This window comes from Chiloscyllium plagiosum, unplaced genomic scaffold (assembly GCF_037043375.1).
Source record: "Chiloscyllium plagiosum isolate Xiang-an unplaced genomic scaffold, Cpla_swu_hap1 HiC_scaffold_21, whole genome shotgun sequence".
NCBI lineage: Eukaryota > Metazoa > Chordata > Chondrichthyes > Orectolobiformes > Hemiscylliidae > Chiloscyllium > Chiloscyllium plagiosum.
In genome coordinates, this window is record NW_028270159.1 from 55,279,110 (window position 1) to 55,293,496 (window position 14,387).

At 54.6% G+C, this 14,387-nt stretch overlaps 1 protein-coding gene across 2 annotated transcripts in view; it reads right to left on the reverse strand.

Annotated features, from left to right (window-relative positions):
• Window positions 1–13,050, reverse strand: part of LOC122564696 (rab-like protein 6) — a 131,650-nt gene extending 118,600 nt beyond the window's left edge. The window contains exon 1 of one of the 2 annotated variants that reach the window (XM_087998582.1): window positions 12,827–13,050. In XM_087998582.1, the coding sequence (XP_087854708.1) occupies window positions 12,827–12,956 (130 nt within the window). In that variant the 5' untranslated portion in view covers window positions 12,957–13,050. The remainder of the gene's footprint in view (window positions 1–12,826) is intronic. The other variant, XM_087998583.1, reaches the window with a different exon arrangement.
• Window positions 13,051–14,387: the final 1,337 nt, after the last annotated feature.

Sequence of the window (14,387 nt, forward strand, 5' to 3'; positions counted from 1 at the left end):
ACCGGTAATGTAGCCCAGTGTTATACAGCAACACACCTGTCCCCCATCATACTGTACACGTGTTATAGTGACAGACTTGTCCACCAGTACTGTATCAGTTATACAGTAACATCTGTCCCCACCAGTACTATATTCAGTGTTATATAATAACAGATCTACCCTTTACCAGAACTGCAGTGTCAGACCTGACCCACTAGTACTGTACTCAGTGTTACAGTAACAGAGACGTTGTCACCAAAACCACACCATTGTGTTATACAGTGACAGACCTACCTTTAGCAGAATTGTACCCCAATGTTACAAAGTGACAGACTGGACCCCATGATTCCTGATGAAGGGTTTTGCCAAAAAGGTTGATTCTCCTGCTCGTCAGATGCTGCTTGACCTGCTGCACTTTTCCAGCACCACACTCCAGACCCCATGAGTACCATGCCCCAGTGTTATACCATGACAGTCCTGTGCGCACCAGTATTACACAGTGACAGACTTGCCCTCACTGGTATACTATCCCAGCAACAGACCTGTTCCTACTAGAACTGTATCCCAGTGTTATACAAAGACAGACCTGCCCCTACCAGCATTGTACACGTGTTATACAGTTACAGACTGCCATTAGTACTGTACCCCAGTGTTATAGAGTGACAGACCTGTCCCCACTAGCACTGTACCCCAGTGTTATACAGACACACCTGTCCCCACCAGTACTGTACCGTTATACAGTGATAGACCTATCGCCACCAGTACTGTACCCCAGTGTAATACAGTGACAGACCTGTCCCCACCAGTACTGTACCCCAGTGTTATACAGTGACAGACCTGTCCCCACCAGTACTGTACTCCAGTGTTATACAGTGACAGACCTATCGCCATCAGTACTGTACTCCAGCATTATACAGTGACAGACCTGTAACCACCAGTACTGTTACCCCAGTGTTATAGTGACAGATCTGTCCTCACCAGGATGGTACCCTAGTGTTATACAGTGACAGACCTGTCGCCACCAGTACTGTGCCCCGGTGCTATACAGTGACAGACTTGTCCCCACCAGTACTATATCCCAGTGCTATACAGTGACAGACCTGTCCCTACCAGTACTGTACCCCAGTGCTATACAATGACAGACCTGTCCCCACCAGTACTGCACCCCAGTGTTATACAGGGACAGACCTGTAGCCACCAGTACTGTACCCCAGTGCTATACAGTGACAGACCTGTAGCCACCAGTACTGTTACCCCAGTGTTACACAGTGACAGATCTGTCCTCACCAGGATGGTACCCCAGTGCTATACAGTGACAGACCTGTCCCTACCAGTACCGTACTCCAGTGCTATACAGTGACAGACCTGTCCCTACCAGTACTGTACCCCAGTGTTATACAGTGACAGACCTGTCCCCACCAGTACTGTACCCCAGTGTTATACTGTGACAGACCTGTCCCCACCAGTACTGTACCCCAGTGTTATACAGTGACAGACCTGTCCCTACCAGTACTGTAACCAGTGTTATACTGTGACAGACCTGTCCCCACCAGTACCGTACTCCAGTGCTATACAGTGACAGACCTGTCCCTACCAGTACTGTAACCAGTGTTATACAGTGACAGACCTGTCCCTACCAGTACTGTAACCAGTGTTATACATTGACAGACCTGTCCCCACCAGTACTGTACCCCAGTGCTATACAGTGACAGACCTGTCCCTACCAGTACTGTACCCCAGTGCTATACAGTGACAGACCTGTCCCCACCAGTACTGTACCCCAGTGTTATGCAGGGACAGACCTGTCCCCACCAGTACTGTACCCCAGTGTTATACAGTGACAGACCTGTCCCTACCAGTACTGTAACCAGTGTTATACTGTGACAGACCTGTCCCCACCAGTACCGTACTCCAGTGCTATACAGTGACAGACCTGTCCCTACCAGTACTGTAACCAGTGTTATACATTGACAGACCTGTCCCCACCAGTACTGTACCCCAGTGCTATACAGTGACAGACCTGTCCCTACCAGTACTGTACCCCAGTGCTATACAGTGACAGACCTGTCCCTACCCCAGTACTGTACCCCAGTGATACCGATAAACCTATATTCAAAAACAACTTGCATTATACAGCATTTTGCACAAAACAGAATTTCAGCATGAAATTTGTGCAGTTTTCCGTCCTGCATTCACTGCTCTCATCTCAGACAACATGTTCCTTATGCATTGCAATAGAAACACAGAAGAGCAGGAGTAGGCCGTTCAGCACTCCAAGCCTGCTCTACAATTCAATATAATCATGGAACTCTACCCGGCTCCTGCATTCTCCCCCTTCCTGTGGGTGCTCCAGTTTTTTCCCACAATCCAAAGATGTGCAGGTTAGGTGAATTGGACATGCTAAACTGTCGAAGTGTTAGGTGCATTAGTCAGGGGTAAATGTAGAGTAGAGTAGGCAAATGAATCTGGGTGGGTTACTTGTCGGAGGGTCGATGTGGACTTGTTGAGCCGAAGGACCTGTTTCCACGCTGTAGGGATTCTATCCTTTGGGTCCTATAGTTCCAATAACAAGTACATCTCCCTTGAAAGTCTCAACAGTTTCTTGTGGCAGAGAATTTCACAACTCACCACTCCCTGGGTGAAGAAATCTCTCATCTATGCTCTAAAAGGGTTACCTCTTTGCCATCGACTGTGCCCCTGATTCTGGACTACCTGGTGTCATTAAAAGCATCCTTCCTGCATCTATTCTATCTAATCCTGCTAGAAGTGTACAGGTTTCTAAGAGCCCGCCTCCCCCCGCCCCTCAAATGCAGTGAATATAATACTAACTGATGCAATCTCCCCCTGTATGCCAGTCCCAGCCTAGATTTTGCATTTCCTGCATAGCAAGAGCATATTTCCTCAGATAATGAGACAAGGGGCATGTGATGATCCAGGTGTGGCCACATCAATGGCCTGTACAACAGCAACAAGATATCCCTGCTCCTGTACTTGAATCCTCTTGCTATGGAGGCCTTCTTTGCCAGCTGCATCCACCTGCATGCTTAATTTCAGTGACTGGTGTATGAGTATACCCAATTCTGGATTAGTGGTACGGGAAGAGCACAGCAGTTCAGGCTGCATCCAAGGAGCTTCGAAATTGACGTTTCAGGCAAAGCCAGCTTTTGCCCGAAACGTCGATTTCGAAGCTCCTTGGACGCTGCCTGAACTGCTGTGCTCTTCCAGCACCGCTAATCCAGAATCTGGTTTCCAGCATCCGCAGTAACTGTTTTTACCTATGAGTATACCCAAGTCTCATCGCTCATTCCCCTCTCTCAACATATAGCCACATCAGATTTACCTTCTCGATTTTGCTCCCAAAGCAGTTGACCTCACCTTTGGCCACATTATACTTCATTTGCCATGAATTTGCACACTTACCCATGCAAATCACAAGCTTCTATGCCTCTACCACCCAACATACCGTCTGAGGGGAACGTGAGGACTGCAAATGCTGGAGATCAGAGTCATACAATGTGGGGCTGGAAAAGCACAGCCAGTCAGGCAGCATCCAAGAAACAGGAGAATCAACGTTTCAAACATCGGCCCTTCATTAGGAATGAGACTCCTCATTCCCAATGAAGGGCTTATGCTCAAAACGTTGATTCTCCTGCCCCTCAGATGCTGCCTGACTCACTGTTTTTCCAATACCAAACTCTTTAACATACCCTCCCACCCAGCTTTGTCTCATCTGCAAACCTGGAGTTATGACACGTACTTTCCTCACCTAAATCATGAATATATGCTGTGAACAGCCTGCCATTCTGAAAATGACCTATTTATTTCTAGTCTTTGTCTCTCATTTGTCAACTAGTTCTCACCTAATTTCAGTACACAACCCCTAATCCTATGCACTTTAAATTTTACACATTAGCATAAAATGTAGGACCTTACCAAAAGCAGTCGGAAGATCCAAATAAATCTCATCCTCTAGCTCCTCCTTGTCCACTCTATTAGTTACATCCTTAAAATACTTCACCTGTTTTTTCAAGCATAACCTCCCATTTGTAAATCCATGCTGACTGTCCAATCCTGTCACTATCTGCCTATTGTATCTTTTATGATGGAATCCAGCATTTTCCTATGACCAATTCTAAGCTAACCAGTCTATAATTTGTTGTTTTCTCTCTGCCCCCTTCACATTTACTACCCTCCAATTCGAGAAACTGTTCTAGAGTCTAACATTTTAGAAAATGACTACTAGCTCTTATAGAGTCCTAGAGCTGTATAGCACGGAAACAGCTCATTCATGCTGACCAGATATCCTAAATTAATCTAGTCCCATTTGCCAGCGTTTGGCCCATATCCATCTAAACCCTTTCTATTCAAATAACTATCCAGATGCCTCCACCACCTCCTCTGGCAACTCATTCCATACATGCACTACCCTTTGCTTGAAAAGGTTGCCCCTCACGTCCCTTTTAAATCTTTCCCCTCTGGCCTTAAACCTATGCCCTCTGGTTTTGGGCACCCTGACCCCAGCGAAAACACCTTGGCTAGTCGGCCTATCCATGCCCCTCATAATTTTGTAAACTTCTACAAGGTCACCCCTCAGCCTCCGATGCTCCAGGGAAAACAGCCCCAGCCTGTTTAGCCTCTCCCTGTAGCTCAAATCCTCCAACCCTTGTAAATCTTTTCTGAATCCTTTCAAGTTTCACAACATCCTTGCTATAGCAGAGACACTAGACTGTAGCTGCACAGGACATTGCTTAGGCCACTTTTGGAATATTGTGCGCCGAACAGGCCCTTCGGCCATTGATGTTGTGCCAACCTGTGAACTGTTCTCAGCTCATCCCCCTACACTATCCCATCATCATCCATGTGCTTATCTAAGGATTGTTTAAATATCCCTAATGTGGCTGAGGAATACCATTTCTCATTGATTTCTCCAATACCATTTCCCCATTTATTGCAGCGTCTTTCCAATTTCTCTGCTGAGAGCCAGGCAAAACGTTTCTTCAAAAATGTGCCTTTTCTCATAATACTCAAGGTCTGCACTGTTTAACAACTGCTTTGTTATAAAATATTCCAATGACTCTCAGTGTTATTAAACCAAGTTTAACAAATCAAAGGCTATAAAGGTCAACAAGTTGCTTTTCTGAAGTCCCGTAAAGGAAGAAAGCAATGTGGAGCAGCATAGGGAGGAAGTTTCAAAGCCACCATTGGTGAGGATATTTAGATTGAGTGTGAATGTGGTCCAAAATGGTGGTTGGAAGCAGGGGTGAGCGAACTGGTGGAGAGTTTTGAAAATAATGTGGAAAATTTTTAAATTGAAACATTATTGAGCTGACAGCTACGGTAGATAAGCAAATTCTGAGGTGCTTGAGTAGGACTGGTGGGGTTTAAGGTCTAAGAAGCATAGTTTGGTTGAACTCACTCCACAATGGGTCAACGACAGTGCATTTTGAACAAGATCAAAGACAACAACATCATGGGTAAGGGTTTCAGCAGTTCTTGAACTCAGGCAAGGTGGGGTTTTTGGAAGTGCAAATGGGTTTAGTTAGGGCATGGATATCAGGACAGCAGTGCATCTTGAGGTTAAATATGAGATGATGTCTTAAGAGTCTGCTCTCACCTCAGACATTTGCCACCAGAGGGATGGAGTCAGGTGCTCAGAATGAAGTTTGTGATAGGGATCAAAACCAACAATGATTTTGGTCTTCCCAGTGTTTATTTGAGTAAAACGTCTCATGTAATATTGGGTGACAATGACCTACTCCATCTTGTTCATATGTTTTGACCAAAGGGTCAAGAGGTAGTGGCAAGACAGAGCTACTGTCAGCGTACAGGTGACATTTAACACTACTTTCAAATGATGTCAATGAGCAGCATTATTAATGTGGAAAGCAGTTGTTAATGATAATGCACTAGGAGGCACCAGTGGTAATGATGCATGAACAGGATGAGAAGCAATTGTAAGGGATTCTTTGACCAACATTGGATGGCGAAGAATGGAGTGAGTTGCCAGCAGTTCCACCCAGCTGGATGGAGTACAGTGGAGGGGGCTGGATAAAAAATGGACAAACTATGTCCAAGACTGCAGACAGCTTGAGAAGAAAGAAGGAAAGTTTACCTTTGTCAGTGACATTACTGAATCTGACAAATGAGAGTATGGACACAGGATCTAGAAGTCAGAGGTGCGGTGAAGAGACAAGTATGTGAACTTTGACCTAAGGAAAGCCCACCACCAGAAGCACAAACCTGATTTTCATTTTGAGGTCAATTCCCTTGTGCATTCACAACATTAGGTGAGGGGAGAGTATACATCTCATTTCCTTTACAGACAGTATTTCATTGGTGCTAGAAACAGCCCATTCCCAGGTTCAGCACTTCTATTCAACTTAAGACACTGTTCCCTGTCAGAACTAACTCTGTTCCCAAATCATCTCCATCTCCAAACCTTGGGCCTGCCCCTGGCCTCTCAGTATATATCCTCTCCCCTTCCCCGCCTCCCTAATCCTGGCATCAATCAGTCACAGCTATACTGCTCTCTCTCCTGTCCACAAACCATGACCCTGTCTGCCTCTCACCCAGACTTCTCTCTCCCCCTTTTATCTTCTTGTTTCCCTGCTCCTGTACTCCACTCTCCCCATAACCTCCTTGCCTTCTGAGCTGTCTTCTCATACCAATCTCCCCTCAGCAGCCAGCCTCATTCAATGATGTACTGCACACACTCCCTGTCCCCACGTGTCCCCTCACTCCCTCCGTCCGTCTGTCTCTCTATCTCCCAAGCCCCACTCACTGTTGCACTGCACTCTCCCTCTGTCCCCTCCCCCATGTTCTCCCCCTCCTCCCCCCAGCCCCACTCAATGTTGTACTGCACTCTGCCTCTGTCCCCTCCCCCATGTTCTCTCCCCCCCACCCCCAGCCCCACTCATGGATGCACTGCACTCTGTCTCTATCCCCTCCCCCATGTTCTCCCCCAGCCCCACTCACTGTTGTACTGCACTCTGCCTCTGTCCCCTCCCCCATGTTCTCCACCCCCCCCCCCCACCCCCAAGCCCCACTCATGGTTGCACTGCACTCTCCCTCTGTCCCCTCCCAGCGCCACTCACTGTTGTGCTGCACTCTCCCTCTGTCCCCGCCCCCATGTTCTCCCCCAGCCCCACTCGCTGTTGTACTGAACTCTGCCTCTGCCCCCTCCCCCACGTTCTGCTCCCCCCAGCCCCACTCACTGGGGCATTGCACTCTGCCTCTATCCCCTCCCCCTCCTCCCCCGCAGCCCCACTCACTGTTGTACTACACTCCCTCTGTCCCCTCCCCCATGTTCCCCCCAGCCCCACTCACTGTTGTACTACACTCTCCCTCTGTCCCCTCCCCCATGTTCTTCCCCCCCTCCCACCCCAGCCCCACTCACTGTTGTACTGCACTTTTCCTCTATCCCCTCCCCCATGTTCTCCCCCACCCTCTCCCCCCCCCCAGCCCCACTCACTGTTGTACTACACTCTCCCTCTGTCCCCTCCCCCATGTTCCCCCCCCAGCCCCACTCACTGTTGTACTACACTCTCCCTCTGTCCCCTCCCCATGTTCTCCCCCCCAGCCCCACTCACTGTTGTACTGCACTCTCCCCTGTCCCCTCCCCCAGCCCCACTCACTGTTGTACTACACTCTCCCTCTGTCCCCTCCCCATGTTCTCCCCCCCAGCCCCACTCACTGTTGTACTGCACTCTCCCTCTATCCCCTCCCCCATGTTCTCCCCCCTCCCCTCCCCCATGTTCTCCCCCTCCCCCAGCCCCACTCACTGTTGTACTACACTCTCCCCTGTCCCCTCCCCCATGTTCCCCCCCCAGCCCCACTCACTGTTGTACTACACTCTCCCCTCTCCCCCCCATTTCCCCCCTCCCCCAGCCCCACTCCCTGTTGTACTACACTCTCCCCTGTCCCCTCCCCCATGTTCCCACCCCAGCCCCACTCCCTGTTGTACTACACTCTCCCCTGTCCCCTCCCCCATGTTCCCCCCTCCCCCAGCCCCACTCACTGTTGTACTACACTCTCCCCTGTCCCCTCCCCCATGTTCCCCCCTCCCCCAGCCCCACTCACTGTTGTACTACACTCTCCCCTGTCCCCTCCCCCATGTTCCCCCCTCCCCCAGCCCCACTCACTGTTGTACTACACTCTCCCCTGTCCCCTCCCCCATGTTCCCCCCTCCCCCAGCCCCACTCACTGTTGTACTACACTCTCCCCTGTCCCCTCCCCCATGTTCCCCCCTCCCCCAGCCCCACTCACTGTTGTACTACACTCTCCCCTGTCCCCTCCCCCATGTTCCCCCCCCAGCCCCACTCACTGTTGTACTACACTCTCCCCTGTCCCCTCCATGTTCCCCCCTCCCCCAGCCCCACTCCCTGTTGTACTACACTCTCCCCTCCCCCCCCCCCCATGTTCCCCCCTCCCCCAGCCCCACTCACTGTTGTACTACACTCTCCCCTCCCCCCCCCCCCATGTTCCCCCCTCCCCCAGCCCCACTCACTGTTGTACTACACTCTCCCCTGTCCCCTCCCCCATGTTCCCCCCTCCCCCAGCCCCACTCACTGTTGTACTGCACTCTCCCCTCTCCCCCCCATGTTCCCCCCCTCCCCCAGCCCCACTCACTGTTGTACTACACTCTCCCCTCTCCCCCCCATGTTCCCCCCCCAGCCCCACTCACTGCTGTACTACACTCTCCCTCTGTCCCCTCCCCATGTTCTCCCCCCCAGCCCCACTCACTGTTGTACTGCACTCTCCCCTGTCCCCTCCCCCAGCCCCACTCACTGTTGTACTACACTCTCCCTCTGTCCCCTCCCCATGTTCTCCCCCCCAGCCCCACTCACTGTTGTACTGCACTCTCCCTCTATCCCCTCCCCCATGTTCTCCCCCCTCCCCTCCCCCATGTTCTCCCCCTCCCCCAGCCCCACTCACTGTTGTACTACACTCTCCCCTGTCCCCTCCCCCATGTTCCCCCCCCAGCCCCACTCACTGTTGTACTACACTCTCCCCTCTCCCCCCCATTTCCCCCCTCCCCCAGCCCCACTCACTGTTGTACTACACTCTCCCCTGTCCCCTCCCCCATGTTCCCCCCCCAGCCCCACTCCCTGTTGTACTACACTCTCCCCTGTCCCCTCCCCCATGTTCCCCCCTCCCCCAGCCCCACTCACTGTTGTACTACACTCTCCCCTGTCCCCTCCCCCATGTTCCCCCCTCCCCCAGCCCCACTCACTGTTGTACTACACTCTCCCCTGTCCCCTCCCCCATGTTCCCCCCTCCCCCAGCCCCACTCACTGTTGTACTACACTCTCCCCTGTCCCCTCCCCCATGTTCCCCCCTCCCCCAGCCCCACTCACTGTTGTACTGCACTCTCCCCTCTCCCCCCCATGTTCCCCCCCTCCCCCAGCCCCACTCACTGTTGTACTACACTCTCCCCTGTCCCCTCCCCCATGTTCCCCCCTCCCCCAGCCCCACTCACTGTTGTACTGCACTCTCCCCTCTCCCCCCCATGTTCCCCCCCTCCCCCAGCCCCACTCACTGTTGTACTACACTCTCCCCTCTCCCCCCCATGTTCCCCCCCCAGCCCCACTCACTGTTGTACTACACTCTCCCTCTGTCCCCTCCCCATGTTCTCCCCCCCAGCCCCACTCACTGTTGTACTGCACTCTCCCCTGTCCCCTCCCCCAGCCCCACTCACTGTTGTACTACACTCTCCCTCTGTCCCCTCCCCATGTTCTCCCCCCCAGCCCCACTCACTGTTGTACTGCACTCTCCCTCTATCCCCTCCCCCATGTTCTCCCCCCTCCCCTCCCCCATGTTCTCCCCCTCCCCCAGCCCCACTCACTGTTGTACTACACTCTCCCCTGTCCCCTCCCCCATGTTCCCCCCCCAGCCCCACTCACTGTTGTACTACACTCTCCCCTCTCCCCCCCATTTCCCCCCTCCCCCAGCCCCACTCACTGTTGTACTACACTCTCCCCTGTCCCCTCCCCCATGTTCCCCCCTCCCCCAGCCCCACTCACTGTTGTACTACACTCTCCCCTGTCCCCTCCCCCATGTTCCCCCCTCCCCCAGCCCCACTCACTGTTGTACTACACTCTCCCCTGTCCCCTCCCCCATGTTCCCCCCCCAGCCCCACTCACTGTTGTACTACACTCTCCCCTGTCCCCTCCATGTTCCCCCCTCCCCCAGCCCCACTCACTGTTGTACTACACTCTCCCCTCCCCCCCCCATGTTCCCCCCTCCCCCAGCCCCACTCCCTGTTGTACTACACTCTCCCCTCCCCCCCCCCCCATGTTCCCCCCTCCCCCAGCCCCACTCACTGTTGTACTACACTCTCCCCTCCCCCCCCCCCCATGTTCCCCCCTCCCCCAGCCCCACTCACTGTTGTACTACACTCTCCCCTGTCCCCTCCCCCATGTTCCCCCCTCCCCCAGCCCCACTCACTGTTGTACTGCACTCTCCCCTCTCCCCCCCATGTTCCCCCCCTCCCCCAGCCCCACTCACTGTTGTACTACACTCTCCCCTCTCCCCCCCATGTTCCCCCCCCAGCCCCACTCACTGTTGTACTACACTCTCCCTCTGTCCCCTCCCCATGTTCTCCCCCCCAGCCCCACTCACTGTTGTACTGCACTCTCCCCTGTCCCCTCCCCCAGCCCCACTCACTGTTGTACTACACTCTCCCTCTGTCCCCTCCCCATGTTCTCCCCCCCAGCCCCACTCACTGTTGTACTGCACTCTCCCTCTATCCCCTCCCCCATGTTCTCCCCCCTCCCCTCCCCCATGTTCTCCCCCTCCCCCAGCCCCACTCACTGTTGTACTACACTCTCCCCTGTCCCCTCCCCCATGTTCCCCCCCCAGCCCCACTCACTGTTGTACTACACTCTCCCCTGTCCCCTCCCCCATGTTCCCCCCTCCCCCAGCCCCACTCACTGTTGTACTGCACTCTCCCCTCTCCCCCCCATGTTCCCCCCCTCCCCCAGCCCCACTCACTGTTGTACTACACTCTCCCCTCTCCCCCCCATGTTCCCCCCCCAGCCCCACTCACTGTTGTACTACACTCTCCCCTCTCCCCCCCCCATGTTCCCCCCTCCCCCAGCCCCACTCACTGTTGTACTACACTCTCCCCTCTCCTCCCCCATGTTCCCCCCTCCCCCAGCCCCACTCACTGTTGTACTACACTCTCCCCTCCCCCCCCCCATGTTCCCCCCTCCCCCAGCCCCACTCACTGTTGTACTACACTCTCCCCTGTCCCCTCCCCCATGTTCCCCCTCCCCCAGCCCCACTCACTGTTGTACTACACTCTCCCCTGTCCCCTCCCCCATGTTCCCCCCTCCCCCAGCCCCACTCACTGTTGTACTACACTCTCCCCTGTCCCCTCCCCCATGTTCCCCCCTCCCCCAGCCCCACTCACTGTTGTACTACACTCTCCCCTGTCCCCTCCCCCATGTTCCCCCCCCCCAGCCCCACTCACTGTTGTACTACACTCTCCCCTGTCCCCTCCCCCATGTTCCCCCCCCAGCCCCACTCACTGTTGTACTACACTCTCCCCTCTCCCCCCCCATGTTCCTCCCCCCCCAGCCCCACTCCCTGTTGTACTACACTCTCCCCTCTCCCCCCCATGTTCCCCCCCCCCAGCCCCACTCCCTGTTGTACTACACTCTCCCCTCTCCCCCCCATGTTCCCCCCCCCAGCCCCACTCCCTGTTGTACTACACTCTCCCCTCTCCCCCCCCATGTTCCCCCCCCAGCCCCACTCCCTGTTGTACTACACTCTCCCCCCTCCCCCCCCATGTTCCCCCCCCCAGCCCCACTCACTGTTGTACTACACTCTCCCCTCCCCCCCCCCCATGTTCCCCCCCCCCAGCCCCACTCCCTGTTGTACTACACTCTCCCTCTGTCCCCTCCCCCATGTTCCCCTCTCCCCCAGCCCCACTCACTGTTGTACTACACTCTCCCCCCTCCCCCCCATATTCCCCCCTCCCCCCCATATTCCCCCCTCCCCCCCATATTCCCCCCTCCCCCACTCACTGTTGTACTACACTCTCCCCTCTCCCCCCCCCCATGTTCCCCCCCCCCAGCCCCACTCCCTGTTGTACTACACTCTCCCCTCTCCCCTCCCCCATGTCCCCCCCTCCCCCAGCCCCACTCCCTGTTGTACTACACTCTCCCCTCTCCCCTCCCCCATGTCCCCCCCTCCCCCAGCCCCACTCCCTGTTGTACTACACTCTCCCCTCTCCCCTCCCCCATGTCCCCCCCTCCCCCAGCCCCACTCCCTGTTGTACTACACTCTCCCCTCTCCCCTCCCCCATGTCCCCCCCTCCCCCAGCCCCACTCCCTGTTGTACTACACTCTCCCCTCTCCACCCCCATGTTCTCCCCCCCCCAGCCCCACTCCCTGTTGTACTACACTCTCCCCCCTCCCCCATGTTCCCCACCCCCAGCCCCACTCACTGTTGTACTACACTCTCCCCTCTCCCCCCCCATGTTCCCTCCCCCAGCCCCACTCACTGTTGTACTACACTCTCCCCTGTCCCCTCCCCCATGTCCCCCCCTCCCCCAGCCCCACTCACTGTTGTACTACACTCTCCCCTCTCCCCCCCCATGTTCCCCCCTCCCCCCCATGTTCCCCCCTCCCCCCCATGTTCCCCCTCCCCCAGCCCCACTCACTGTTGTACTACACTCTCCCCTCTCCCCCCCCATGTTCCCCCCTCCCCCCCATGTTCCCCCTCCCCCAGCCCCACTCACTGTTGTACTACACTCTCCCCTGTCCCCTCCCCCATGTCCCCCCTCCCCCAGCCCCACTCACTGTTGTACTACACTCTCCCCTCTCCCCCCAGCCCCACTCACTGTTGTACTGAACTCCTTTGGCGAATCTCCGCTGCAGGCTCTGGTTCATGCTCTGTAAGCCCGCGGGGATAATCCTCTCCCTGCCCGGGGCCTGCTCCGTGCCCACCAGCTTCTTCAGCGCTGAAAACATGTCTCCGCAGGAAGCGGCCTGTGCTCAGGCCCCGGCAACAGGGAGCTGACAGGCACACAGCAACCGACACACAGCCCACCACCGGGCCGGGACACTGCGCCTGCGCGGGAGGATCGCCCTCAACGCGCAGGCGCTCACGCCGCCGGTACAGCCCACCACCGGGCCGGGACACTGCGCCTGCGCGGGAGTTTCATCCACAATGCGCAGGCGCTCAAGCAGCCGGTAGCCCACCATCGGGCCGGGACACTGCACCTGCGCGGGAGGCCAGCTCCGTGCCGGACCACTGCGCCTGCGCGGGAGGATCATCCAAAATGCGCAGGCGCTTATGCAGACAGCAGATGATCTCCCGCGAGAGGAGGACGTTCAGCCCATCGAGTCTCGGCCCCAATTTAACATCATCATGACTGGTCATGCTTCAATTCCGCTTTTCTGCCTGCTCCTCACAGCTCGAACATACTCTCTGTGCCAGCCTTCAATATTGGAGCATGAACAATCCATGGGATAGTAATAGTTATGGAGGTGTTCGGCACAGAAAGACCATTCAGTCCATCTCATCCATGCCGACCAGATATTCTCATATAATCTAGTCACATTTGCCAGAACTTTGCCCATATCCCTCTAAACCCTTATTCATATCCCCATCCAGATGTTTTTTAAATGTTGTAATTGTACCAGTCTGCACGACCTTCTGTGGGAGCTCATTCCATACACGGGTCACCCTTTGTGTGAAAATGTTTGCCATTAGGCCCATCTAAAATCTTTCCCCGCTCATCTTAAACCTATACCCTCCAGTTTTGGACTCCCCTACCCTGAGGAAAAGACCTTGACTATGCATCCTATCCATGCCCCTCATGCTTTTATAAACATCTATAAGGTTACCGTTCAGGATCCGATGCTCCAGGGAAAATAGCCCCAGCCTATTCAGCCTCTGCCTGTAGCTCCAACACACTGAAACAGCTCCTGATGAATCTAAAGGACCCTGTGCCAACAACCAACAAAAGTCATACACAAAATGTACTGCAAGGACTGCAACAAATGTTACATCGGAGAGACTGGCAGGACACTAGCCATCAGGATACACAAGCCCCAACTAGCCACCAAAAGACATGACCAACTATCATTAGTATTCTTACACACAGAGAACAAGGGACACCAGTTCGACTGGGACAATACATCCATCCTGGGACTGTTACTTGACAATTGTCAGTTCAGGTCTTGATGCTGTTGGGTCTTTCTACATTTGAACAAGGACTACTTCATTGTCTGATGAGTTGTGAATGGTACGATCATTAGTGAACATCTCCACTTCTGATCTTCTAATGGAGGGAAAGTTATTGATGAAGATGGTTGGACCAAGGGCACTACCCTGAGGAACTCCTGCAGAGATGTCCTGGAGCTGAGATGACAGACCTCCACAAACCACAACCATCT